The sequence below is a fragment of the Ochotona princeps genome, chromosome 13 (assembly GCF_030435755.1).
Source record: "Ochotona princeps isolate mOchPri1 chromosome 13, mOchPri1.hap1, whole genome shotgun sequence".
NCBI lineage: Eukaryota > Metazoa > Chordata > Mammalia > Lagomorpha > Ochotonidae > Ochotona > Ochotona princeps.
In genome coordinates this window covers 45,658,643-45,685,074 of record NC_080844.1, presented here as the reverse complement: position 1 = coordinate 45,685,074, position 26,432 = coordinate 45,658,643, and the positions used below count along the sequence as shown (strand labels likewise).

The following is a 26,432-nucleotide window of genomic DNA, read 5'->3' as shown; positions in this document are numbered from 1 at the left end:
TGGATTTCCTGTTGCCGAGGGTTTAACCTAAATTTTCCCCTAGGAAGGGCAAGGCAGGTTGCTGGGTGTGAGTCAACTCTTGCAGTTTGTAATTTTTTATTCTTAAAGTCACAGGATATAATAGGGTGGTGGGTTATGGTTTTGGTCTAAAAAGAGTTTGAATTATAACCACACAGCCCCAAGACACAGCATAGTACAGCATAGTCAGTTTCACTTCACTTTTATTATGAACAAACACAATGTCGTATCAGTACAACTAGCTTCAGATTGATATTAATAGAAATTATTCTAGAATTACTCTTAGGTCACAAAGAATTCCTGTCCCACATAAAGGGGGGAAAAGGGGAATCCCTGCTAAGCTATGAAAAGGTGTTCTGTACCTACTTACATGGCAATGAGGATGTGTTCTCATGTTTCCTTTGACTAATTATTCACTGCTTAGCCAAGTGATTCATTCACCGTCCAGAGCTAGGGAAACTAAGCAAGCCTCTGGAACACATGTAGTAGTAAGTTCAGGGAGGACACAGCTACTGAAGAAATATTCAGGGCCAGAATTCCTCTGCCAAAGGATCCCCAAATGCTTGATAAAAAGCACTACTCGTGCCTCAAGACTGCCTTTTGAGGTAGGTCAATATTATTATCCCCATTTTAACAAAAGGAAAATTGAGGCACAAAATAGTTAAGTCACTTGACCAATACTATGGTTTGAGTGTGTCTCCCAGAGTTTGTATGTTAGAAACTGTATAACCATGACAACAGTGTTGAAAGGTGGGACCATGAGAAGTCATTAGGTCAGGAGGGTTCCACCCTCTTCAATGATTAGGTCCTCATAGCAGAGGAGGTGTGTTCACTGTTACAAGTGTGGGCTCTGATCAAAGGAAAGGGTCAAAGAGCAAGTCAGTGGCACAGGAGTAGAAGAGGACCTGGTCTTGAACCACCAGTAAAACATTGCCATATGCTTTCTTCATTGTGCACACTAACCCATTTGAGCTCTGTTAACAGAGAATTCACTCAAAAAGCTAGCAAATCAAAGTGAAAATTTTCCATTTTAATTTCAACAACCACCTTTTAATCTATAAAAAAAGAATTAGAAAATAATACATTCAAATTATACTCCCACCCTCCATCCAATATGAACACTTAATTAAACAACCCTAAAGAAAGTTTCAAAAATGAATCCCAGATGGAACCCTGAAAATCACTGCACAGAACCAGCCAGGGCCCTTTCTCTACCTGCCACGTGTATAGGCCCTCAGGTGCTAAGGGGCTCCACAGAGGGATTGAGGGCAGGCTTCTAGGGAATTCGAATTAGAAAAGATGTAAGGCACCCAAATAAGCTGTCAAGACATCCAAAGCAAGGACAGGTCAAAAGTTACACTCTTGATCGCATCTAAGATTCTGATTCATGTTTCATGAATTGAGCTGCAGAACCTAGAAATGACATTCCTTATGCAGAGTCACATCCTTCCCTGTATACCAGCTTTTCATCATGACCCTCAGCCTTGGGTCTCCATCCAGCCTTGTGTGGGATGAGATCCAAACAGCATGCTTACAATGTAACAGAGTGTTGTTCCTCTCATCTGTATGTTATAAAGAAGTCATCTGATGACCTGGGGAAGTAATTACTTCACAGATTTTTCCAAGGGGTAGGCAATGGGTCAGCAAGTAAAAGGACAGTGATTTTCCTCTGCTAAGATGAATGCCTCAAAAACCAGGATGCCTTTACTCGAGGCTAATCCTGGAAAACACTATTAGGTTACAGACACTTTTCCTCCACCACCCAGGGTCACAACAATGGACACAGCATGTGACATTGTACACTTTCAATCTTAATAGAACAAAGCTAGGCTTCGCATTGATGACTGGGGCACAGGGACACAAGCCCAAGATTTCAAAAACACTGAGGTTCTGTGTTCTCCAGGCTTCTTCTATGCTATTGTCTGTCCTTGGCTGTGTGGAGGCAGAATGCTGGGTAGTTGCAGAACGGGAAGTCTGTTCAGCAAGGAGCATGGCATCTCTGCTCCCACATTCCGCCAAAGCTCTGCAGCACAGCCTGCTCCAGATTTAGAGCCCCTTTCAAAGTGAGGCACTCAGAACCTGGGCCTTGCTTCTTGTGCATCCCACTGAGGACAAGGTATCCCCCTTCCTGCAGTGTCTCACCGTCAACTGGGATCCCGGATCAGCTAGGACCACCTGATTGAGCAAGCAGGGCACTTGGTGTGCTCTCTACTCTGTCCCAGACACAGGAGGCTGACACAAACCCACGTTGGCCCCAGCAAGCACTCAGAGTGGTACAATGGGAGCGTTTGTGTCAGAGAGAGGGCCTCCGGGAGGCAGGAGGCTGTGCCAGCCGTGTCTGGAGGCATCAGTGTGGCCGAGGGGCACAGGAAGGTGGAACAGCTCTCCTTGTGGAAGGGAAGCAGAGGTCAGGGGCCCCTGAGCATTGTCTGCAGGAGGAGCTGCCTGGACAGCAGGTTGTCACTGTCTCTGAACACGTGCATGGAGGCTGCCTTGCCAGAGCCAGCATGAGGGAAGGGCCAGAATTAGTAGGAGAGAAGGGACAGAGAAGGCAGAGGCCAGAATGAAGAGTCAGGCTCCTTAGTATATTCCTCCCTCACAGGAAGTCCTGTACTTGAAGCTGCATGTCAACAGAGCGTAGAGTAAGTCAATGGATACAACATGGTGAAGAGAAGCCTTGTGGCTTGTCTTACTGCAGTGAAAAACTGGTACTAATGAATGGACCTAAGACTGAACTTGGTTTCATTAGGACACCTGATAGCTTACTCAGCACCTTTCTGATCTCTTGGCAGTGTGGACTTCCAGCTCCTCCTTTGAAAGTCATCACCTAGGAGCTGCCTATAGACCCTGCCCCTCCATCTGCTGCCCAGGAGTAAGACAGGTACTGAGGCAAAGATGACCCACCTAATTCCTCGCTCCTTCAGGGTTCTTTCAACATTGCTTGTTCACAGGGAAGCATCCAAGTGGAAAGAATTCTCATACACCCAGCAAAGGATTTAGGTTTCCGTATTTTTATGTTTGACAAACTCCAGCTCCTAATAGCCTTCCACTTTGGGGTGCCTGGAAATGCCACCACCACCTTTGACTCTGAGGGGTGGGGAGTGACCAGTGTCCTGAAGATAACAGAGCAGAAACCCCAAAGAACTTGGATGAGAGCTCGGGGAATGCTCAGCACTCTGGGAGCTGTTGTGTTTACCTGTTACAGACATGCCAAGCCTGCACACTGCTTGTTCCGAGAAACAAGAACTCTCCTTGTGATTAAAGATAAGAAGTTCCCTCCCCAGCCATGAGCATTTGTTCTGCAGACTAAATGCTGCTGCCTTAACCTCTGTCCAGAGCCTGCTGCGGCTCTGAGATTTGCTGTTGTGAGCTGCCTGTCCAAGCTCCAGGCCAGTCCTCCTCACAGTCAGGAGAGAAAGGAAGTGTTCCATGTGGAGGGGCTGCACGTCCTGGCTAGGCAGGCAGCTGTGTGCCTCCTCAAAGCAAGACCATCTTCTGCTCAATTCCCACCTTAACCCCTCCCTCACTTAGCAGTCATGCCTGGCAGCGAGCCTCTCCCCTGACAGCTTGCCTTCCAGAGAAGCTTTGTATCCAATAAAGTTAGCTGTCCATTCCATCTAGCAAAGCCTATTTAAATATAGTGAACATGGCCATTCCCAAGAGTTTCCTGGTATCTCCACCTTGAGCCACCCACATTGAAACTGAGAAGGCTCAAGAAAGAGAGTTTTCTTGAGTAAGACCATTAGTTTTAGACTGTTTAAAAGTTGTATAGGCTTTGACTGACGAGTTGCTTTCTGGGAAGCCGTGAGGAAGAAGAGAAAGGAAAGTAATAGTAATCAAAAAAAAAAAAAAAAAAAAAAAGGGAAAGAAAATGGAGAAAATGAAAATATCAGCTTAGCATCTAAATGGCACAGTTGTCCTTCAATACTTTTGCATTTTTAAAGAATACTGTATTGGAATGGGTTAAAGTCATCATCTTTAGTGTCCTTGGAGCATTATTCAGTAGTTAATAAACAGAACAGTGAACCTCTGCATGGTTGGCCTTTGGAAATGAAGATGAAGATCTCAAAACTCAGCCACTCTTGTGACTTCCATCTCCAGTCCTCTTAATCCTGGCCAAGATGGCAGCCTTGGATACTCTCTTCCGGTCATAAGCCAGGCCCAGGGCAGCCATGCAGTCGATGAAGAATGTGGTGAGGTTGATGTGCCAGCGGTACTCGCTGGTGGAGTAGTCATAGGGAAAGGAGTGGTGGTAGTTGTGGAAGCCCTCACCTGCAAGGAAAGCAAGGAGAGCCGTCATGGAGCTTTGCCGATTGCCATCTTCTTTTCACTGAGCACCAGCTTCCTAGCAGAGAACCTGACCCCAGGAGAAATCTGCTGTTGTGGAGTGGCAGGTTGGAGGGAGGGATTGAACCAATCTGTTCTACTCTGTTGTGCACAGATCACGCCAAAGGACATTAAGAAACGATTGATGAGGCCTCTGTCACACCTGCTTGCTTTCTCTCAGGGTCTGCATGAGTTGAGTAGAAAAGGGCTGAGTGCTGAGAATGTAGTATAGACTGGAGACTCCCAGAGTTTCAGGAAACATGACTTAAAACCCTAAAGGTTCTGTGTGTGTGTGTGCATGCATGCACACTGTGGTGGAGAGGGGATAGCCCAGACCCTAAAGGGTTGTGTGTATGTGTTTGTGTGCGGAGGTAAAGAGGAGAGCCCAGAATAAAGAACTTGGGCTGTGTTGCTCACACAGTGAGCAAAGGAGCCTGCTCTCTGCACTGCAGCAGACCACCATGAGTGTGAGAGGTCCCAGTGGAATAGGAAGAGGTGCCCAACAGTCAGAGGAATATGAGTCCAGCAAATTCCTCAGTCTCTGATGGTCCAGAGCAGGCCTCTTTGCCTTCTTATTGTCTGAGCTTTGGCCCTGGGCTGGGGCTGATGGTGATAAGAGAGAAATTCTCTGAGGAAAGAAGAAACAAATTGCTTAAATACTCCCTCTAACCTCAGAGATGCTGAGAAGTCATGGAATAAGCATTTCACATGGATCGACAGAGGGATCCATGTGCTGTACTGAGGATAACTCTGCAGCAAGTCAAAGGGAGGTTTCCAACTCTTGCCTGGACCCCTCTTTCTAACCCACTGACACACTGACCCTTGTCAGGTCAGGGTGAAGGGATGCCGACAAAGAGGCTGTTGGGCCTTCTGTGGGAAACCTACTCCAGATAGGGAAGGGATGACACTAGCAACAAGCAAGGCCATGTGTCCTACAGAGAGCGTGACCCCAGGTAGCTCATCTCCAGGTGGGTGCCTCCTCTGTGAGGGCTGATCACCCACAGTGTGAGCTGAGAAGGAGGGGGTAAGTCCAAGACTCAGGTGCTGACAAAGGACTGCTGAGCTCCCAAATGAGTTACAGTGATTCTCTGGTTGAGCACCTGCCTGGCCCACAGATGCCAGCCTTAACATGGAGGTCAGAGGGTGCAGTAGAGAAGAGTCTTTGCAAAGGGGCAATGAGTTCGCCCAGGGTAAGCTCAGTTTGAAGGGCAACTGTAGGTCATATGGATGTGCTTATGGGAGATATGCCTTTTAGGGAGGTGTATCAAGAGGCAAAAAAATTAGAAAAGCAGGAAAGCAGTACATAAAAATTTGGGGAAGAAAGCAGTTATAGAAAAGGAATATAACAAAGAAACTTGAACTGGTGGTTACAAGGAAGTGACTCTCATAGGTCTGTTTGTAACACAGGACATATCCCTGTGAAAGAAATTCCATTCTGTGAAAGTTTCACATGTATATATAACATAACTGATTTATGTCAAATAGGAATCCAGTAAGAATATGTACAATGTAAAAAGGTAACTAAAAGGAATAATTCCATAATTTATGAAAGTAAAAAAGTGATTGCAAAATGCTTTTTATAAAGATAATAAATACTGGCAATGTTCAGTTTATAAAAGATACTTTTAAAGAGCAAGAAATATTAGTGCAGCATTACATAAGAACAGAGCAGTGTGGTTGCCTAGGTGTCAGTGTCACCTGCAAAGGAACACAGCTCTGGTTCTAATCACCGAAAGCTAATCTGAAGCCTTGGTTAGCAATGTGCAATTTCTGGGAAAGCAATACAGAAAACTGAGAGACAGGTATAGAACCCTGTCTTTTTTTATTTCGGGACTAGAATGATAGAAAGAAATTCAGGAAGAGTCAATATCAGATCTGTTGGTTAGAAGCTGTGATCAAACTGATTTGTTGCGATTCCCTAAGTGACTTTAGGGAAGTGAAATTCCAGCTCAGGATAGAAGTGAACAAGAAACAAAGGAATGTGATACAGGTAGGAGGAAAGGGCCATGGAATTGCTCTACTGCTCTTCATATTTGGAACACCTAAGTACTCAGTTTAACTAAATTGTCATTATTTATTATAGTTTTTATGTAGCATGTTTTCATAGATGTCCCTTGTTACACTGGCCACTCTGAAGACCCAGTTGCTCATTTATGCAGCCCATTCCTGTGCAAGATTCCCATCAGCCAGTATGGGTAAACACGGGAAGCTTCCTGCACTTAGCATCTGGAAGTTGTCAGAGAACTTGGGATCAAAGGCAGTGTATTTTTTCCCTTTTCCTTTTACCTGAGACTTATTGCTTGATGCTCAAAATGGTCTTCAGTTTTATATATAGCTTTACTACAAAACCACTAGTTTTGTAATAGAAAAACTGAGATATAAAATGGCTATAAAACTGAGGTAACAGGGTTAAGCTGGTTCCTGGCCCAATACCCTATCCAGCAGACTACTAGATGTTGCCTTGTTATGGACAGATGACTTACCCACAGCTCCCAGAGAAACCAGGATATTCTCTCTAGAGTTAATGTTCTTGTCATACGGGCGATATCCATACATGTGGGCAGCACTGTTCACCAGCCAGGTGGCATTGAGCACTACAGCATAACGCAGGAAAGTGGTCACGTATAAGCTATGTCGGAAAGTTTCACCCCAGAAATACCAGGGCACGAACGTGGGCAGGATGAAGCACATCAGCAGGACAGCAGGTTTGTAGTACCTGTGTAGAGAGATCGCAGGCTGATCCGGGCCCTGGGATCAAGACCTGCCCCTTACCGTCCCCTCTCACAGGGCTGGGCTGTCTCTTTCCTCCTCCCTGTGAGCACATAGGTGGGATCAGTTGAACATGCCAAGACTGGCCCTCTCTGTGCAGATGGGGTGAAGAGGAGGGTGAGGGACTTCTCTAGACTCCCAGTATGGGAACCAGCCCATCATGACTAGGATGCTGGACCCCTAGCTCTTTCTACTGTGCATGATTTCCTGGTGGTGAAGTGACAGGTAAGGTCCGTGCCCCTGGAGCTGCAGAGTCCTGCTGCCTGGGCCTATGTCTCTGTGTTTGGGCTCCCTCCTCTTCCCCATTGCATTTTGGGCACAAAGTCCACGGGTACTGTTCTGCCTCCATTTCCTGTGATTCCTTTAGTTGTCTTTTCTCTCAGAGGGGCACTGAGTGGCCTTGGTCACCTGTGGGGCTTTGTCCCACACTCTGTGGGAAGGATTCCCATCTTCTAGCTGCCATGTCCTCAGTTGTGGAACAATGATGTCCCCCTATGATTCTGCCCTTCCTACTCCTCCCCTGGCCCGTAACTGCTGTCTATGGCCCATGTCCTGAAAGCAGGCCTTGCTCTTGTACCCCACTTTTTCTTAAAGGTCTGTTTATTTACTTGAAAGGCAGAGTTACAGATCAAGGGAGAGACAGAGATCTTCCATCTGCTGAGTCACTCCCCAATGAATACCTTGGCCAGGGTTATCCCAGGCTAAAACCAGAAGCTTCAAGCTCCATCTAGGTCTCCTACATGGGTGGCAGGAGCCCAAGCACTTAGATCATCTCCCACTGCTTTCCCAGACTCATTAGTAGGGAAGTGGATTGAAAGAGAAGCAGCCAGGTTTTGAACTGGTGCCCATATAGGATGCCAGTATTGTGGGCAGTAGGCCCACTGTGCCACAGTGCTCTCCCCATGAGTCTCCCTCCTAAAGCACACCTCTGACTACCACATTGTGTGCAGGTACCCTCTGAGTCAAGCCTGCCTTTAGGATAAGAATGACAATTTTTCTCTCTCTCTCTCTCTGGTTTCTGTCACAACCTGTCCTTCACTCCAAGTGAAAGCACTTGTGGCTGGAACTTGCTCAGTGCTTTAGCTCATTCTGTTCTGTTTGAACTGTTCCTGTCCATACATCCTTGTGAACATTGTTGTCCCTTCGAGGAGTCCAGCACTATTTCATAGAACCTTCCCTGGAGTTTTTTGGTTTTGGTTTTTTTGTTTGTTTGTTTGTTTGTTTGTTTGTTTGGAAAGACAAATATACAGAGAAGAGGAGAGAGAGGAAGATCTTCTGTTCTCTGATTGATTGTCCAAGTGGCCACCATGGCCAAAGCTGAGCCAATCCAAAGCCAGAAGCCAAAGCCTCTTCTGGGTTCCCACATGGGTGCAGGGTCCCAAGGCTTTGGGCCATCCTTAACTGTTTTCTCAGGCCACAAGCAGAGAGCTGGATGGGAAGTGGAGCCGCCAGAGTATGAACTGGTGCCTATACAGGATCCCAGCATGTGCAAGTTTAGCCGTTAGGCTATCGCACTGGGTCCCTTTTCCTGGAGTTCTTAACCAACAGTCTCACTCTTTTCTTTACCTTTCATGGTACAGAAAATATTCTTTCTTGCCCCATGGGTATTGGGTACTTGGCATATTATTTGACTACCCAATAAGCTACAGACTCCTTAAAAGCGAGTACTCAGATACTCTCATTTTGCTCTTTACTGTATGTTAGATTTAAATTATAATTTTTGTTACATTTTTGTGTGCAAGTCAGCAATCACTTGTTGCTTTAATTAGTTTAATTAAAACAGCTCAGAAAGGAAGAAACCAAGCAATAGTCTATGGCTGCAGGCCTGTCTGATGTTCACATTTGAGTTTTGGTGTAGCCCTATGGTACAGCAGTTTAAACTACTTCTTGAGATGGCCACATTCCATACAGGAGTATCTATTCAAGCCAGGGCTACACTGCTTCTGATTCTCTTCTCTGCTTAAGCAACTGGGAAGCATATAAGACTGCTTGAATACTTGGGCTCCTGGTAATCTCATGGGAGATATGAATGGGCTTTCTGGCTCCTGGCTTTGGCCTGGCACAATTCTTGTCCCAGCTGTTGTACTAATTTGGGGAGTGAACCAGAGAATATCTTTCTCTCCATCACTGTCTCGTTCTGTCACTTTGTCGTTCAAATAAAGGAATCAAAGTAAGAGTAAAAACTCAAACCCACTGTAATAATAGTCTTCCCACAGAAAATAAAATCTGGGGTTTGCAATGATGGTTTTGCACCAGCAAACACAGTCATTCAACATGAACTTGACACGCCCTTGGAGGAAAAGTGGGGTCCCTCTGCCACAGGTGCAGGACCACCCTGGCTGCATGGTTCCTCACTCACCTTCTCTGGAACATCACCAGTTTCTCAGCTTTGAGGTCAGACAGGTCCAGCAGCCCACCCTTCTCTTTGACGGCTGGGTGTTTGCGTACCAGCAGCCAGCCCACGTGAGAGAAGAAGAAGCCACGTCTGGAGTTATGGGGATCGGCGTCGGTTTCTGAGAACTTGTGGTGGGCACGGTGGTCTCGGGCCCATTCAAACACATCATTCTGCAGGGACAGAGAAAGTGGGGGGGTGGTGCTGAGGAGAGACGTCCTCTGAGGAGAACCCTCAGCCCTGGGGAGTCGTGGAGGTGTTGACCCTCTGCCATACACTACCGCTGAGCTTCTGTGCCCTCCGAAGTCCCTGGGGCTGTGCCTGCCTCCTCATGGGGTCCCGTGGTGGGCAGGGCTTGGAGGGGAAGGGCCCTGAGTACGGGTGGTTTGAGTGCTACACTTCCTCATGCAAAGGAAGCTGGACAAGGACCAATCTCACTGTTCTCTTTTCTAAAAACAAAACACCTGAAGGCCTTCAAGGTAAATGCCTCTAACAGGGATAGTTAGGCAAATGTGTTAGGTACCTAAGATGACGCCATTGAAAAAGGGGACTTTTCTACTTCTGGTTCCTAGATTAGCGCCACAGGAATTACTATTTGAGTCCCCCTTTTTCAGTCCCTTCATGCTTGCAGTATAAATATAGCACTTCTACAAAACTCAGTATTTGACTTACCTAACATACAGTCCAGGACAGGAACTATCTGGAGTTCTATCTAACCTATGACCTATTTTCTTCACCTGTAAAGTAGGAATAGTGATAGTTCCTACCTCCTTAGATTGTTGCGAGGATTTAATAAATAAATTAGTGTTTCATGCTCTGTATAATAAGAGATACACATGCCATTTTATAAAAGCATTTGCTTTTACTATCTGAAAACCATATAGTTCATGCGTCTGTGAAGCATCAGTGTCAGTTTTTCAGGTGGTGGGTAGGAGTCTAAGATAGTCATGTTAAACAGTGACTTGATCTCCAACATCCCAGGAAACTGGGATCAGACACAGGTTCCTGTGCCTTGTCCCACTGTGTTAAAGATTAAAACAGCCAGTCCGAGACAGTCCTGCACATTAGTGTGTCCTGCTGAGCTTCCCCTTCCCCTTCTAGGGACTCAGAGCGTCCACCTGCTTTGCAGACCTCAAGCTGAGCCTGCACTTGCAGTGACATAGAGGAGAGGAGAGTGCCACAGCTGTCAGAGTGGCTCCTCTGCTGGCGCCAGTCCCCTCTGTTCTGCTCCCAACCCATCTCTAGGGTCGATGGAGAAGCAAGAGCTGAGCCCCACCAGTTCCTTACCTGGAAGGCCATGGTGTTGGCAATGATCAGGAAGAGTCTCAGGGGCAGCCGGGCTTTGTAAGTCCTGTGGCTCCACAGACGGTGTGCTCCTGCTGTGATGCCCAGGGCACTGACTAAGTAATAGAATATCCCTGCCAGGAAAAGACAGTGGGTGTCACCAACTGATGCCAGCCCTACCTGGGAAAGCCAAGAATATTGTCCTGATGCCACAGTCTGTCTTCTTGAAATTGCAAGTGAAGATGTATTATACCCAAACCCTGAGAATGCCTTGATCTCTGAAATGACTTGGATTTTTACTTTTCAAAAGTATCATCATCTCCCACCTGTTAAAATACAACTAGAGGCAAGCTAAGTAGTCCCAGGAACTGAGGAGTCAAGTAGGATAGTGAATAACCACTAATCGTTTGACATGGTTAAATTTGCAGGTGTATATCACTCCAGGTCCCCTTGACTTTGACCTTCAGCTAACATGTGGTGCTCAAGCCAAAAACTGCTCCTGCCAATCTTAGTAGTCATATAAAAAGCAAAACAAAACAATAGTATTTTAAGAGCCAGAACGACATGGGCACTGAAAAATGAGAGGATCTCTTGCTGGTTTGAAGCAGGCTAAATGCTCAGAACTATAGCCAATCACCAGGTAGTATAAAATCATTTCAACTTTTGTGGCCCTATCAGGAAAAATCTGCCCCGTTCTTAAGTCATGTTTGCCTGGTATCTTCAGTTTTACCCAGAGATCTCAAATTTTTTAATTCCCAGCATCTTTGTATGGAGTGGTGGTACAAATGCCTGAGCAAGTACAGCTGAAGTGCAGCAAGGTTAGTTAAGTGCTTACCTAGGTCACCTGGCTAGGAACTCTGGAGGCATGGTTTCACACCCACCATGGTTCTCAACAAGTTGTTCATGTCCAGCTGTACCATCCACCACCCCAGGATATGTGCACATTTCCCAGGTCTCTGTTTCATCAGGCCCCTCGGTAATCTCAAACTCACACTGAGTAATGTTAATTCCACATGATAATGGGATACACTCCATTATCTAAGCAGACCACCCCAGCATTATCCCCCTCAACTTCCTTCAGGCATAGAGACTGAAACAGTGCGAAATGTAATTTCTAACTGGGAAGTGGGTTGCTGGGTATATCTGTTCAGCAACTCTAGGAGGAAGAGGCTGAGTCTTGGAGAAACTGTTAACTATGTTTTATCCCTAGGGAACAACCAGAAACAATGGATCCTCAGTGGTTACAGAACTGGATACAGTTAGAGACACTATACACTGCAACACTCTATAACTTATTGTTCTGTGTGCTGCTGCCTCCACAGACAGCTGGGAATTAGGATTGCAGGGGCCTCAATGGCCTCTAACCCTGTACTGATTGCTATCTTCCCAGTTACAGAAACTGACCCCACCTGTCCCTGGAAAAACCACAGTGAAGCCAAAGCTGCCAATCACCAAGGAAGAAAATGGCTTTGAGCATGAAAGCAAGGTGGATTCAGAAACCAAGGAAACTTCTAAGGTTGCTTTATGTTGCAGATGATTTTGGCCGATGGGCTGAGAAAGCATATAAGGTCCTACTTTAACAAGGACTTGGGAAAAGAGCCCAGGGACTCTGGTGTGCTTTCTATCAACACCTCTAAATCTATCAAAGACAATGGTGTAAGACAGTTGGAAATTCATTCCCTCTCTGTTCCACAGAGCAGGCTCATTAATGACCATGTTGATGGTTCAGCAACATCTCATAGCTTTTGGTCGAAGGCACAAGATCTGATCCATAAATCCTTATTGTTTACCTATGTATTTCATCAGCCCTATCCTAAGGGATCATTTGAGAGGCTCCAAAATGAAAGAAATAGGAGGGGCTGAAAATTCTTCACTCTTGAGGGGGTACTGTGGTGAAACCCAGGTCACCTGAGGAATGTGAACTTCTTAGTTATACTCAAATGCTGTTGCCCCAGCTGGTATCAGAAGCGCTGTAAACCTTACAAAGATCACTGCTTATGCACCATGCTGCATGGAAGACTGCCAGGACAAAGGCCTAGGCGCTCTGTCTCCCCACCAACAGCAGACCTAAGTGGTCCTGCTTGCCTTTCCACCTTGCAACACCACCTCCCCCACTCAAGATAAACTATAGAAAACACCCTCACCCAAGAATGCTTTGGAAAACCTGAAGTTGTTTTCTGCTGAGGATTTCTTGGTTTAATACCCCTCAGTCAGTGGCAAGTAGGGCAATGGGGTCTGTGTCTATAGAGTTCCCCACTCTGACTCCTTGCTTCAAGGCTTGGGGATGGAGGGTCAGAGGAGACATTGTCCACAAAGAATGTCTATGCTTCCAGGCCACAGGGGCTACAAGGAGCCCCTGCAGGGCCATCCCTGACGGAGCAGAATGAAGGGCAAGTCAAAGACAGACTGCCCTCTGGCTGTGTTGTGATGGCTGACTCAATAACAGGACTGTCCAGGGCTCTCTGTTCGGACCTGCCCAACTTTGGCAAGGGGAACAAGTATGAGGACTTGGGGAAGAAAGTTCTGGGGCTCAGGTACTTCACGGCACCAGAACAGAGCCCGTAGTGTGGGTTCATGAAACCAGGACCAGAACACGAAGCAGGCTCTTCATTTCAGTTCCAACATTTTGTGGACTAGCGCATCTAGCACCCAAAAGACTGACATGGAGCAGTAGAGCACACATCTGTGTACCTTGCCTTGTGTAGGAGCCTTCTTTATCCTTCTCTATACCAAAGGATTCTGATCTGGCCAAGGAAGAAGACTGAAGGAGTTTCCTGGATAGCCACCTTTCCCTTCCTCCTCCAGCAAGCTCTCTCCCTCAGCAGAGACCTCAATGCTCAATGCTCTGAGTGGGCCCATTGTCCACCATAAAGCCGTGGGTGTGTCCCAGGCTCCCCTGCCTCTCAGCTCAGGGGCTGGTCTTGTTTTTTGGCAGGCCTGGGACAGGAGCCAAGCAAATGACTCAAACATAAAAGTTCTCAGGGACGGCTGACTCTGGCACATGGCACGTGGCCTCAGAGCTGCTTCCTGAAGACCCTTGCTAAAGGGCCCCCAGGATTCACTTTCCAGCAGTATCCAATTCCCCTAGACCACATTCCCAACCCAGTGGAGAAATGCCTGGCAAAGCCAGGGTTGGGAGGACCCGGGGCTCTGTGGGAGATCCTGCCTCCCTCCAGAGCAGGGAGTACCCTTGGGCTTGCTCAGCAGGGTGGGAAGCCACTTACCCCAGAGCCAGGTGTGGAACTTGCAACTGGGCACCAAGGTGATCCCATACAGGGCTCCGATGTGTAGCAGAGCCATGAGGATGATGTTTCTCCAGACATACTGGAGCTTGGGCCTGGGGCCCTCCTCATCCTGGTAGCTGGGGTCATAGATGTCATCTTTGAACTCAGGACGGATGTCTTCCTCGGTGGGCAGGGGGTTCTTCCCCAGCTTGTCCTCTGCACCCTGTGGGAGCCTGGAGTGGGGTGTGGTGACAGTAGCGGTTGTGTTTGTGTAGGAGCTGGAGACCTGTATGGGAGGGAAGAGGAGGTCAGGAAAGAGGAGACAGAGGAGGCAGTGGCAGCCACTTGACTTTCTGATCCCACAAGGGAGAAGGGAGCGGGCAGGCTCAGACCCTGGCCCATCACTAGGGGCATCGGAGAGGATGGTGTGTGCCATGTGCAGGAGGCTGAGTTTCCCAGGAACTGTGGAGAAGGGAGCGGGCAGGCTCAGACCCTGGCCCATCACTAGGGGCGTCGGAGAGGATGGTGTGTGCCATGTGCAGGAGGCTGAGTTTCCCAGGAACTGTGCAGAAAGGCAAGGATGCAACTTGGAGATGGAGGGCCTTAGGTGTGGGGTATAAAGCACTGGCACCCCTTTAAATACAAAGAAAAGCTCACATATACTTAATGCTTCTCCTACGACCGGGCTTTCCTTTACTCATAAAACAAATGTTGAGGAATCCATTCCCCAAAGTTAAAACTCAAATCCCAAACTGATTCTCGTGCACCTTGGGGTAGATGGCCAGGTTCTCTTGTTGGTAGCTCTCAACCATATCCCCTCAACCCCAAGTCACCCGGAAGCCCCGCCCAGACCAGCGACCACCAAGTTGGGAGCAGATGCTGGGAAGCTCACCTCCTGCAGCAGGTGTGCGGGCATCGTTCCTCAAGGTCCTCGGATCTCCGTCCGGAGACTTAGACTGCGGATCCGGATATCGAGTCGCAGAGCGGTTGAGTTCCCGAGTCCGCCGGAGTGCGGTGCTGAGAAGCCTTATCGGAGCACGGGAGCGTCTGGGCCAGAGCCCGCTGTGAGCGAATGTCCCCCTGGCGGGGAATTGAAAGGTTAGAGCTGGGGGTGGTTGAGCGTAGACTCAGACGGCTTTTATCCTCTGCCTCAGGAAGTAGCGTGCGCGGACCTGCCTGAAAGAGGCAGCATCGGATGGTGAAAAGGGCTGGAAAAAGGCAGAAAAGCAAGGAAAGCAGCGAGTAGGGTTGCCGCAGCGCTGGGATGCTGCAGAGACCAACGCAGGCCGCCCCTGCCCAGCCGCTGCCCGGGGGAAATGCTAATGAGGCTCCCGTAAACTCTTGTGTGTCATTGGCCAAAGGGAATTTGGTGCCACCTCAGCTGCTGTTGCCATTGGCTCCGCGCAATCTGCTGTTCCCTCCAGCCGGATCTTTGCTCCCCCTCCCCCCACTCTTTCTCTTCCACCAACCACTGGGCCTGTTCTGGCATCGGAGGCCTAGGCAATACGGGCTTTCTTTCTGCCAGACCAAGAAGACCTGTAATAGGAATGACTCCAGGGTGTGCTGCCAATAGGTGGGTGCTGGGCGGGGAGCGGCTTGCACTGGATGTACCCGGGATAATGGCTCCTGTGGCTCAATCCTCGGGCCTCCGTGGAACAATGGCTCCGCCACTGGAACTCCAGGCTCTCTGAGCCCAAGCATGCCTCCTAGCCCTGCCCTGCACCCATGCCTTTCAGGCTCCTGGCAGAGACATCCACTGCTGGGCATGGTGAGCAGTCGCGTCCCCAAACCAAACTGCAACTGTGGGGGATGTGTGGGTCACAGAATGTTAAGCCTTAAGGGTTTCACGGAATGTTGGACTCTAACTGAGAAGCAGCAGCAGGGGAGGGGATTGGGTGGAGAATGAGAAGAAATTTTGCATCTTGAGTGATCACTGTCAGTTTAGACATTTTGGTGCATCCTGCAGTGACCTGTGAGGTGGGTACTTCATGACCCACTGGAAACAGAAGTTAACACATACCATAACTTTCCCATGGTCACAACAGCAAGGAAGAGGTAGAGCTCGACTGAGCTCAAAAATGCTAAGACAGAGCCTGGATCTTAACACTGTCCAGTACCATAGGGTCCCCTATATTCTCTGTGCCCTGGGGAGCTTTATGTGCATAGCTGGAAAGCAGGGATGGTATGCATTCAGACAGTCTTTGTTCCATGCCCAGTGTGCCCCACACTGCTCAGAACCCTTCTGCAGGAAGAGGAGAAGGCTAGGAGTCCTGTGCTGAGGATGGGCTCCAAAGAGGGGAGGCCCCTGGGCTTGCTTGGAGGAGGACAAGGCAACTCCCCTTAGGCCCTGTGTGGTCCCTGTGCCATGCAAAGGAGTTGAGTGAGAGCAGGTGCTCTTGGAGGGCACAGTGGGTCTGATTGTGGTTGGGGAGATCTCTGCATGGGCAAGGAGTCCTTGCTGTGCTTCTGCTCCTCAGAGGCAGTGCTGTCATTCATGAGGTCCCTGTGTTCGTGAACCAAACACCTAAGCACCAACCTGTGAGTAGATACAAAATGCCATCCCAAGAGGCTGTGCTTTCCTGTGAATTTAAGGGGAGAGGATACATATTCATTCTACTGCATTCATAAGAGAGAGGGCTCAGGATTTCTTCTGGGGCCTACCCTCCACTGTGGCTCGAGATGGCCATGCCGTGGACACCAGCTTTGCTTAGTCTGTGTGCCCAGGCACACTCACTCTGATGTCTCCCAGAGCTGTGCCCATCAGGAATCATCTGACATGCCAGGATTCTCTGGACACTGCCCTCTTGTTTCCTGAGATCCTGGTGGACACCACTGCTGCTGCTGTGCTTACTTTAGGCTGGTGGCATTGCTTAGGCCAGGGCACTGGCATCATTTTCTGCCAGAGGAAAAAAAGGTTAGGTGTGCCCAGGCCAAGTGTGGGTTGGAGACATCGTTTTTTTCTCCCTAGAGACAGACTGCTGCCTGAGGGAGTCCAGAGAAGGTCTGGATGAGGAACAGGACAGCGCTCCTTTTGGGGTCTGGAACCAGGCAAAGTGGTGAGTGATTCTTGCATTTATGTCCAGGGCTGTGATGTGTCACCCAGTAGTCAGACTCCAGAGATGGTGACTATCTACCAAGTGAGACCATTTGTGGGAAATAATGGTATAGGGGAAGCATGAGCCTTGGTATCAACCAGTATTCCATCAGGAAGCAATTGGAATTTATAAATAAGGATATGTTCAGTATTTGTGTGTAATGGGATTAGTAATAGTCTAGCTTTAATAAATATTTTAGCATAGATGAGGAAAATAGAAAGTATGCTTGAGAGATACACAATGGAACTACAAACTGTTATTTCTGGAAGGGAGCCCAAGATTTCCTTGTACTTGTAAAATTTCATTTTGATTGTTCCCCATGAGGTAGCAAGGAAATCAGGTCCCATTGAGCCCCCTAAGCTGAACAGTATGTGAAGAGTCAGATGTTTATATTGCCCTTTGGCTGCAATCCATGCCTCTCATCATTGCTGCAAGGCCCTCTAAGACCAGACCCCTTCTCACTGTGTGCCTGCTGCTGCTTGCTCCATCTCTGGCCACCCCACCCCTTCTCCCTGTTGTCTCTTGCCCTATGGTACTTCTGGAGCCTGGGTACATTCCTTTCTTCTGCCTGGAGCACTCTCCTGCCCATCCCCCTTCTCACACAGGCCTCTCACTGAGTGAATTCCTGTCTCTTTCAGTTCTTCAGTAACTGTAGCAGCCTGGCTGCTATTGGATCCATTCTCTCAGTGGCTGCTGGTTTTGTGACTTTCATCATGTTCTGCTGGGATGCCCTCTGGGGATAGGGACAGTGTCTGTCTTGCTCACCTCCATCTCCCAGCACTGCCTGGCCGCAGATGAGTTGTAATAGCATTCCACGTGTTGTATAATTCATGAGCACGACATTTTTGAAGATCTCTCCTTTTCTAGGCTGTGGTGTGCATGGCCACAACTGGTTCCTTTCCACATTTCAGGATTGGTCCTGCATTGCTGTTGCAGCTCTATGCACAGTGAACCTAACCGCTGTTACTATATGTGAGCCTACAACTCATTTACCTTGTTCTACAATAATTTGCCTCCTGCCTTTCCTTCACATTATTCTTTCCTCTTTGCTTTTTGACACAGCACACAGACATTTGCTCCCAGAAAAAGGGGCTTTGGGGATTATTTTAGTCCTGTAAAATCTGTAAGTTTGGATTGCAGCATGCTGACCAGTGTGTGGCACCGAGCCAGGCCCTTGCTCATCATCCCAGTGTGCAAGGCCCTGGGAACCCCTCAGCAAGGCCTGGAGCTCGCCCTGCACCTCTCTCCCAGCTCCCCGCACAGAGTGGACCCTGCTCTTACTGCCTCTGCAGCCTCTGGAACAGAGCAGCGCAGACGTCACGTGGCTATGTTTTATTCATGAGGAACAGCATAGCAGTGCACAATGAGGAAGAACTGTGTCCTACAGGGCAGTTTTTTCATCCACACCCACATGGTCGTGACAATCTTAGCACTTATGTCCTTTCTGATTAAGAGTTAACATGACCTATCCTGGCTGTTGCACAGTCCCACTCATGCAAATAGGACACTTGGAGGCAGGACTCATGGCGTAGAAAGGACAGAGGTCCCTTCCAGTGATATGGGTCTAGATTTTTAACTTTGGGAGAGTGGGAGGAAAAATGCTTGAGTAAGTAGAAATAAAGATTCTTCTATCAGACTTAGAATTCTGGCATAGCCCTCAGCTGACCTTGAACTTGACATATTTATCTATAGCCTAGATTTAAATCAATGTTGATCACAAAAAAGATTTTATAATATATATTAGCTTTGTTTGGATGAATACAAAAGATTAGGAGACACACCTACACTCATGCATCCCAACTTTTGCTGAATCAGTTATTTAGTTACCAGACCAGGGTGAATGAAGTGTGGATTCAGAAGCCAATGACATGGGTTTATAGCAGAAACATGGTATGAGGGGTGCAGAGACCATTCCTTTACAGATGGGGAGAGTGATGAACACACAAAAACTACAGGGCACTTTGTGTTTCACAGTAGAGAGGATGAGCCACCAGCAGGGCTTTCACGGGACCGCTCATTCCTGCTCTCAGCTGTCATCCTTCCACCACAAGAAGCAGCTGTCACCGTTAAGCATGTCAGAGCCTGCAGCTGGTGGAGAGCTTAATTGCCTTCCTTGGGCCCTGTGGCATCCTCCTAAAGTCCCTCATTGAATAAATGTCATGAAGTGTTTCATGTTTGGCATATAAGCCCAGAGAGGAGGAGGGTACTCTCCTCATCCTAGTTTTCAGAGAAGTGTGCATAAGTTGAGCCTATGTCCCCATCCTGAGAGTGAAGTGAGCACGTTCCTGTTTGCTTCCTGTTGATTCTCTGTGAGGCATTAGGAAAAGGGCTTTACTGTGAAACACTTACGGAAAATAATGATATTGCAGCTGTTATTGCAGATGACTTCAGGAATAGGCTGTTTTTTTTCCTCATCCCTCTCTTGGTCTTAGGACCAGCTGTGTGTGGCTTCTGTTGGTGAAGTGTCTGAGCAAGTTTTGAATAAGATGTTCAGACACACCCATGAGTCAGTGTCATGAACATGCTCTGGGAAGTTTTCTGCAAACCATTTTGTCATTAGGCGAATGTTGTAGTATGTACTTATACAAACTTAGATCCTGTGGCCTACTGCACACTCAGGCACTGAGGGACGCATAGTATATTGGTCTTAAGCTAGAAATGTGCCAGTGGTATTTGTGTGTGCTAGCATATTTAGACCTGAAATATAGGGTAAAAAGATTGTATAAAATGCACCATAAATTTATGGGGCATTTGTCAGGGCACTTCTAATAAATGGAGCTTAAAGGTTAGTATGTGCTTTGAGCGAGTGGCAAAGTGAATGTGAAGACTTAGGACATTACTGTTTACTACTGTATACTCATTAACACTATGTACTTAGTCATTCTATCAGTTTTTTTTCTTTTCTCAATTATTAAACTTAGCTTGCTATAGCTTCTTTTTTTAATGTTTGTTCAAGATTTATTGTATTTATTTGAAAGGTGGAGTTACAGAGGAGGAATGGGGAAAGGAGGGAAGGAGAGAGAGGGGAGAGAGAGACAGCCAGAGAGAGAAAGAAATAGAAAGAGATCTTCCATCTGTTCTTTCACTCCCCAGGTGGCTGCAACAACCAGGGCCGTGCCAGGTCAAAGCCAGAAACCAGAAGCTTCTTCTGAGTTTCCCATGTGGGTGCAGGGTCCCAAGCATTTGAGTGCTCCTCTGCTGCCTTCCCAGGTACATTAGTATAAAGGACTAGATAAGGAAGTAAGGGTGCCCATATGGGAGCCAACACTATAGGCAGCAGCCCAACTCTCTCAACCAAAGTGCTGGCTCCATATGACTTCTTTATTTTATTAACTGTTTACTTTTTGACCCTCTTCTAATAAGGCCTCTGTTAAAACTCTAGCACATTGTGGGTGATGGAAATTTTTAGCTCCATTATAATATTATTGGCTTAACTGTCATGTATATATATATATATATATATATATATATATATATATATATGATCTATTACTGACCAGCATTTTGTGATGTGGTACATTATTATATTTGTCTCTTTTCTGTCTTAATGATTACTGCTTTGCATGCACCTTTTTGAGAGAGATCCTAAGGAGACACATTAATACATTTAGTTTGCATTGGAAAGAGTCATTATACAGAGGGTATGTAAGGCATAAGAATCTGTCTTGAAATGCTTCCTGCTTATTTTGGTATAGCAATAATAGGGATATATGCAGTATTTTACATCCTGTTGACTTATGGGTATAGTAGTTGTGGATTTGTGCTGAGAAGATATGCTGAAATGAATTTTTTTTTCCAATTTTCACTTAAACAGAGAGGGAAGGAAGTAGGAAGGTGTGGAAGGCAGAAAGAGATTCCATCATGTGTTTTACTCCCCCAGGTGATTGAAACAGCCTGTTCTGATCTAGATTAAAATCAGACGCCAGGAGCTTCATCCAGATCTCCCACATGGGTGGCAGGGACCCAAGCATACAGGCCAGCTTCTGCTTGCCCCAGGCTATTAGCAGAGAACTGGATCAGAAGTAGAGCAGCCAGACTCAACTTGGTGCCCATATAGAATGCCAGCATCACAGCAGGCAACTTTACCTCCACATCACAATGCCAGCACTCTCTCCCCACCCCCAGGGTTATAAGTTTTTTTTTTTTTTTTTCTAAAGAAACAGAAAAGAAAATACCAGAGCAAACCCTCTTGGTTGGCTGGATTTTTTAAAAGATGTATTTATTTTTATTGGAAAGGCCGATATACAGGGAAGAGGAGAGATAGAGAGGAAGATCTTCCATCCGATGGTTCATTCCCCAAGTGATCGCAATGGTTGGAGCTGAGCCAATCTGAAGCCAGGAGCCAGGAGCTCTTCCGGGTCTCCCATGCGGGTGCAGAGTCCCAAGGCTTTGGGCTGTCCTCAGCTGCTTTCCCAGGCCACAAGCAGGGAGCTGGATGGGAAGCAGGGCCACCGGGATTAGAACTGGCGACCATATGGGATCCCGGCACGTGCAAGGCGAGAACTTTAACCACTACACTATTGCACCGGGCCCTGGATTTTTAAAAACTGTAATATAACGTAAGCTTTTTGCTTCAACGAAGCAGGATAAGTAGATGACTTTAACTAGAGTTGTTTTTAAAGGCTTCTTGCATGTTAGCAACAGCAAGTAACAATCCACATCAGTATTACTTTATATGTTTGCAAGACCTCCATTCCTTTCTTGTAAACTCTTTATTCAACACACTTTTGCTGGACGAATATAGTCTGGGTGTCAGCAGTACTCTAAAGCATACAGAGATACAAAAATGCACAAGAGATCAACACTACCCATTAATGTGTTCATGACTTAGTAAAGAGATAAGATGTGCATATCCAAATATCTGCAGTTAGAGACTTTTGAGTATCTGCTATCAGAAAAGCACAACATACAGGACCTGACACTGGCTTCCTGAGAGGGAGCAGGTCATGTCTCAAGTACTTGGATTCCTGACACTTCTCCAAGGAAACCTGGATTGAGTTCCTGGCACCTGAATTGGGCAGGCCTAATGCCAGCTGTTGTGGACATTTGGAAAGCAAACAAGTAGATGGAAGATCTGTCCTCTGTCTCTCTGCCTTTTAAGGAAAATGATAATGAAGTTTTTAAAAATAGTTGCAAATAAACTCCAATGTCAGTCAGCAGGACAATAGACTAACTATATAGATATCAATATGATGAATATTATATGGTAGAAGAAAAACTCCAAGGCTACAGAAGAAATTCTTCTACCTTTTATACAAATGTGAATAAATTGTAAAATAATGTAATGTGTTGTTTAGGGGAAAAATCTGTGTTATGTATCTGGGAAGGATGGACACCAAACTCAAACATGAAGGAACAAAATAAATGTAATCAGTATATATATATATATATGTATATTTTTTTTTTTTGAAGGAGAGATAGAGAAAGAACAGAGAGAGAGAGAAAATTCTCTGAATCACTCCCTAAATGCTAATGACAGCTAGGGCTGGGTCTGGGCCAGATCTGGGAAATGGGAATTCAATCCCAGTCTACCATGTGATGGTAAGATCCAGCTACTTGTGCTTCCAGTGCTACTTCCAGAGTCTGTGTTTGGCAGAGCGCTGTGGCTGCTCTTGAGCAGGTGGAGGTGGTCGTGGATCACAGTCAGCTTCACATTAGGGTAGAGCCAGTTAGGGTCCAGCTTTGTAGCAAAGCCAATTAAGGTGTCACCTATGACTACAATGTTGCATATGGGTGCCCACTCGGGTCCAAAGTGCTCCATTTCTAACCCAACCCTCTTGCTAATGTGCCCAGAGAAAGCAGCTGAGGTTGAGCCAAGTGACTGAACCCTTGTATCCATCTGGAGACCCTGATGAAGCTTTTGGGCCCCTGCACCCATGTGGAAACCACGGGGAAAGCTCCTGGCTTTGGCTTGGCACAGCTTCAGCTGTTGCAGCCATTTGGGGAGTGAATCAGAAGATGGATGGTTCTCTTTCCCTTTTTCTCTGAAATTCTGCCTTTCAAATAAATAAATAAATATTTAGAAATAAAAAAAATCAGTGATCTCAGAGGCCAGCATTTATGGCATAGCAAGTTAAACTGCTGTTTGTGACCCCTGCTTCTGACACTAGCATACTCACAGAGTGCCAGTTTCAGTTTCAGTCACTCTGCTTCTGATCCATATCTCTGCTAATGTTCCTGGAAAATGAGAAGATGGCAAGGTTTCCATATCAGAAACCCTGTTAGACTTCCAGGCTCTTGGCTTTGGCCTGGTTCAGCTCAGGTCGCTGCAGTTATTTGAATACTGAACCAGCAAATGGAAGATTTCGCGTTCTGTCCCTTCCCCCACCCCCATAGTGTTGCCTTTCTAATAAATAAATCTTTTTTTTTATTTTTAAAGATTTTATTTTTATTACAAAGTCAGATATACACAGAGGAGGAGAGACAGAAAGGAAGATCTTCCATCCGATGTTTCACTCCCCAAGTGAGCCGCAACGGGCCGGAGCGCGCCAATCCGATGCCGGGAACCTGGAACCTCTTCCGGGTCTCCCACGCGGGTGCAGGGTCCCAATTCATTGGGCCGTCCTCAACTGCTTTCCCAGGCCACAGGCAGGGAGCTGGATGGGAAGTGGAGCTGTCGGGATTAGAACCGGTGCCCATATGGGATCCCGGGGCTTTCAAGGCGAGGACTTTAGCCGCTAGGCCACGCCGCCGGGCCCTAAATAAATCTTTTTAACAGATTAACTGATCTTGGGTTTTTGGTCATTTCTTGATATTTTTTATTTTGTTTGTTCTTGTAAAATTGGCTCATCACTTGCTTTGTCTAGTTTTGTCCTTATTTTGAGAAACCTTATTTCCAACTCTTAAACTTTTCTATATTTCTTCATGATGCTTCCTTTGATTAACTTAATATCATCTAATAAACATTTCCAAGACAAATATATTTGCAGCAACACAGTCTAAAGCAAAGAACATAAATTCTACAAAAAAAAAAAAGCTGAACAATGCTCAATACTTGATGAAGTAATTAATGTGTGCCTGGAATTGTTCTAGCAGTTTATAAATGTTTTATTTCATCTAATCCTCATAACAAATCTGTAAGATGTGTAGTATTCACATCTCCGTTTTATAGATTAAGAAACTTAGGCAATGAGAACTGAAATAACTTGGTTCAGAATATGTTCAGCAGAGGAAGTCTGGCTCCAGAGTCCATGCATTTAATCCCACTTCATCAAAGCACTTTTCTCTGTCAGTGAAGACTCCAAAATAGTGGAAGTTAATTCAGGCTGTCCTGTAGGATCTGTAAGAATCTGGGTTCATTGAAAATGCCAGTAACTACGGAAGGGAAGAAATTCTTGCTTTTTGTCTCCTTGCAGTATCTAACTGTCTTCCTAGATGTTGCTTCAGGACAAGGCTGCATGTGAATTATCTTCGCATTTCCAAAGCACTCACAGTGCCGTGCTCACAGCGAAGAAATATAATATATATTGAATATTAGACTTCTCAGTCCCTTATCCTGTTTCAGCTTCTAAAATGCTGGCAACCAAGCCTGAACTATGTTAGAAGGAGTTTCTTCACACACTGTGCCATAAGGGAAAATTATTGCTATTGGTACCAGAGTTACTCAAAGGAGAAATCCGGTCAGGAAGAGAGAAGGAGGTCAGCTCACATTCAGCATGTCCTACACATGCTCAGAGCTTCCAGTTTCCTTCCTGGTCCCTCTCCATTATTTATTATCAGAATTAAGTGTCATCAGTTATTTGTGGAAACAGCTCACCCAATTCTAGAACAGATCCTCTTAAGGACAAAATACTGCATAATGAGAAGGAAAGTATTTCCCAAATAATTTGGTAGTATTCTGAAAGAAATAATAGAAAATACTGTATTTGTTGGGGAAAAATAAAAGAAATATTTTACCCAAATTTCAGAAAATCAGTTTGATAGCCAGTCTTAAAAATTCCCTATAGGAGGGGAAATCAGTAGGGGGAAGGGACTTGGCAGAGAAGGAAATCCCAGAGGCTATGAAACTATATCATAAAATTTAAAAAATAAATAAGTAAAAACAAAATAACTCCCTATAGGGTGGAAGTTTGTCTTAAAACTTGAAGATAGGGCCTGGCATGGTGGTCTAACGGCTTAAGTCCTCGCCTTGAACGCACCAGGATCCCATGTGGGCGCTGGTTCTAATCCTGGCAGCTCCGCTTTCCATCCAGCTCCCTGCTTGTGGCCTGGGAAAGTCGAGGACAGCTCAAAGCTTTGGGACCCTGCACCTGCGTGGGAGACCCAGAAGAGATTCCTGGTTCCCGGGTTCAGATTGGCGTAGTTCTGACCGTTGCGGTCACTTGGGAAGTGAAACATCGAATGGAAGCTCTTCCTTTCTGTCTTTCCTCCCCTCTGTATATCTGTCTTTGCAATAATAAATAAATAAATCTTTAAAAAAAAAAACCCTTGAAGATACCCACATGTCATATTAGGATGTGCAGGTCCAGCACTTACCTCTGGCTCCTGATTGCAATATCCTGTTAGTGCATGATCTGAGGGACAGTGGTGATGGCTCAAATACTTGGGTCCCTGCCACCCATGGGGAACTCCAAAATGAGTTCCCCCAAGCTCATATTTGGCTCCATGGAGGCTGTTGCAGGCATTTAGACAGTGAGATCAAGGATAGGAGTGATCTTATTTACTCACTCTTTCTCTCTGGCTTTCAATTGTTTTCTTTTTTTAAATCAATAGAGGTTCTGTAAGATGCAGCTGAGAAAATATTTTAGAAACCAAAAATAAGAAAAGACTTGTTGTCTTTTAAATTAAAAGATCGGTTCTGGAGATGAGAGAACAAGAACAAGAACAAGAAATTGACAGAAAAGGAGGGATAAAAATCAATGAATAAATAAAAACTTACCAGAACAAGAGAACCAGCTTTTCTAAATTGAAAGGGTCTGTGAAATGTCCTTGAGAATGGATGGAAATATATCAGGGTACATCATTACCAAATTTTGGGAAATTGAGAATATCATAGAAATACTTTTTTTTTTCCTCATGAGACTAAAACAGAACTGTATTTTCTAAGAATATGGAAATCAACAAAGAGGAACAGAACACAAAGCACCCCAAAATGGAGAATCCATTAAAGGAGGAAAGAAATGAAGACTTCTAAAATGATGACAAAGAGAATCCCCAGAGGCTGGTGTAATGGCCTAGCATATTAAGCCATCATTACCTGTGATACTGGTGATCTTTATGAGTGTTGTTTCAAGTCCTGGCTGCTCCACTTACAATTCCGTTTCCTGCTAATGTGCCTGGGAAAGCTATGGAAATTGGCCCAAGTACTTGGGTGCCCCTACACCC

The 26,432-nt window shown here is 46.1% G+C and overlaps 1 protein-coding gene and 1 long non-coding RNA gene across 2 annotated transcripts in view; both read right to left on the bottom strand.

Moving 5' to 3' along the window:
* Positions 1 to 203: 203 nt before the first annotated feature.
* Positions 204 to 26,432, bottom strand: part of LOC131481801 (uncharacterized) — a 42,207-nt gene continuing 15,978 nt past the window's right edge. Inside the window, exon 2 of the long non-coding RNA XR_009246570.1 lies at positions 204 to 1,685. This is a non-coding gene — a long non-coding RNA (uncharacterized LOC131481801). The remainder of the gene's footprint in view (positions 1,686 to 26,432) is intronic.
* Positions 3,933 to 15,042, bottom strand: LOC101531319 (acyl-CoA desaturase 1-like). Its single transcript, XM_004579963.3, has 6 exons — positions 14,906 to 15,042; positions 14,014 to 14,299; positions 10,793 to 10,923; positions 9,473 to 9,678; positions 6,828 to 7,060; positions 3,933 to 4,290 (listed from the first exon to the last, which is right to left on the bottom strand). Exons 1-6 carry the CDS (start codon positions 14,927 to 14,929, stop codon positions 4,091 to 4,093), a joined length of 1,080 nt encoding a protein of 359 aa, XP_004580020.2. The 5' UTR covers positions 14,930 to 15,042; the 3' UTR covers positions 3,933 to 4,090.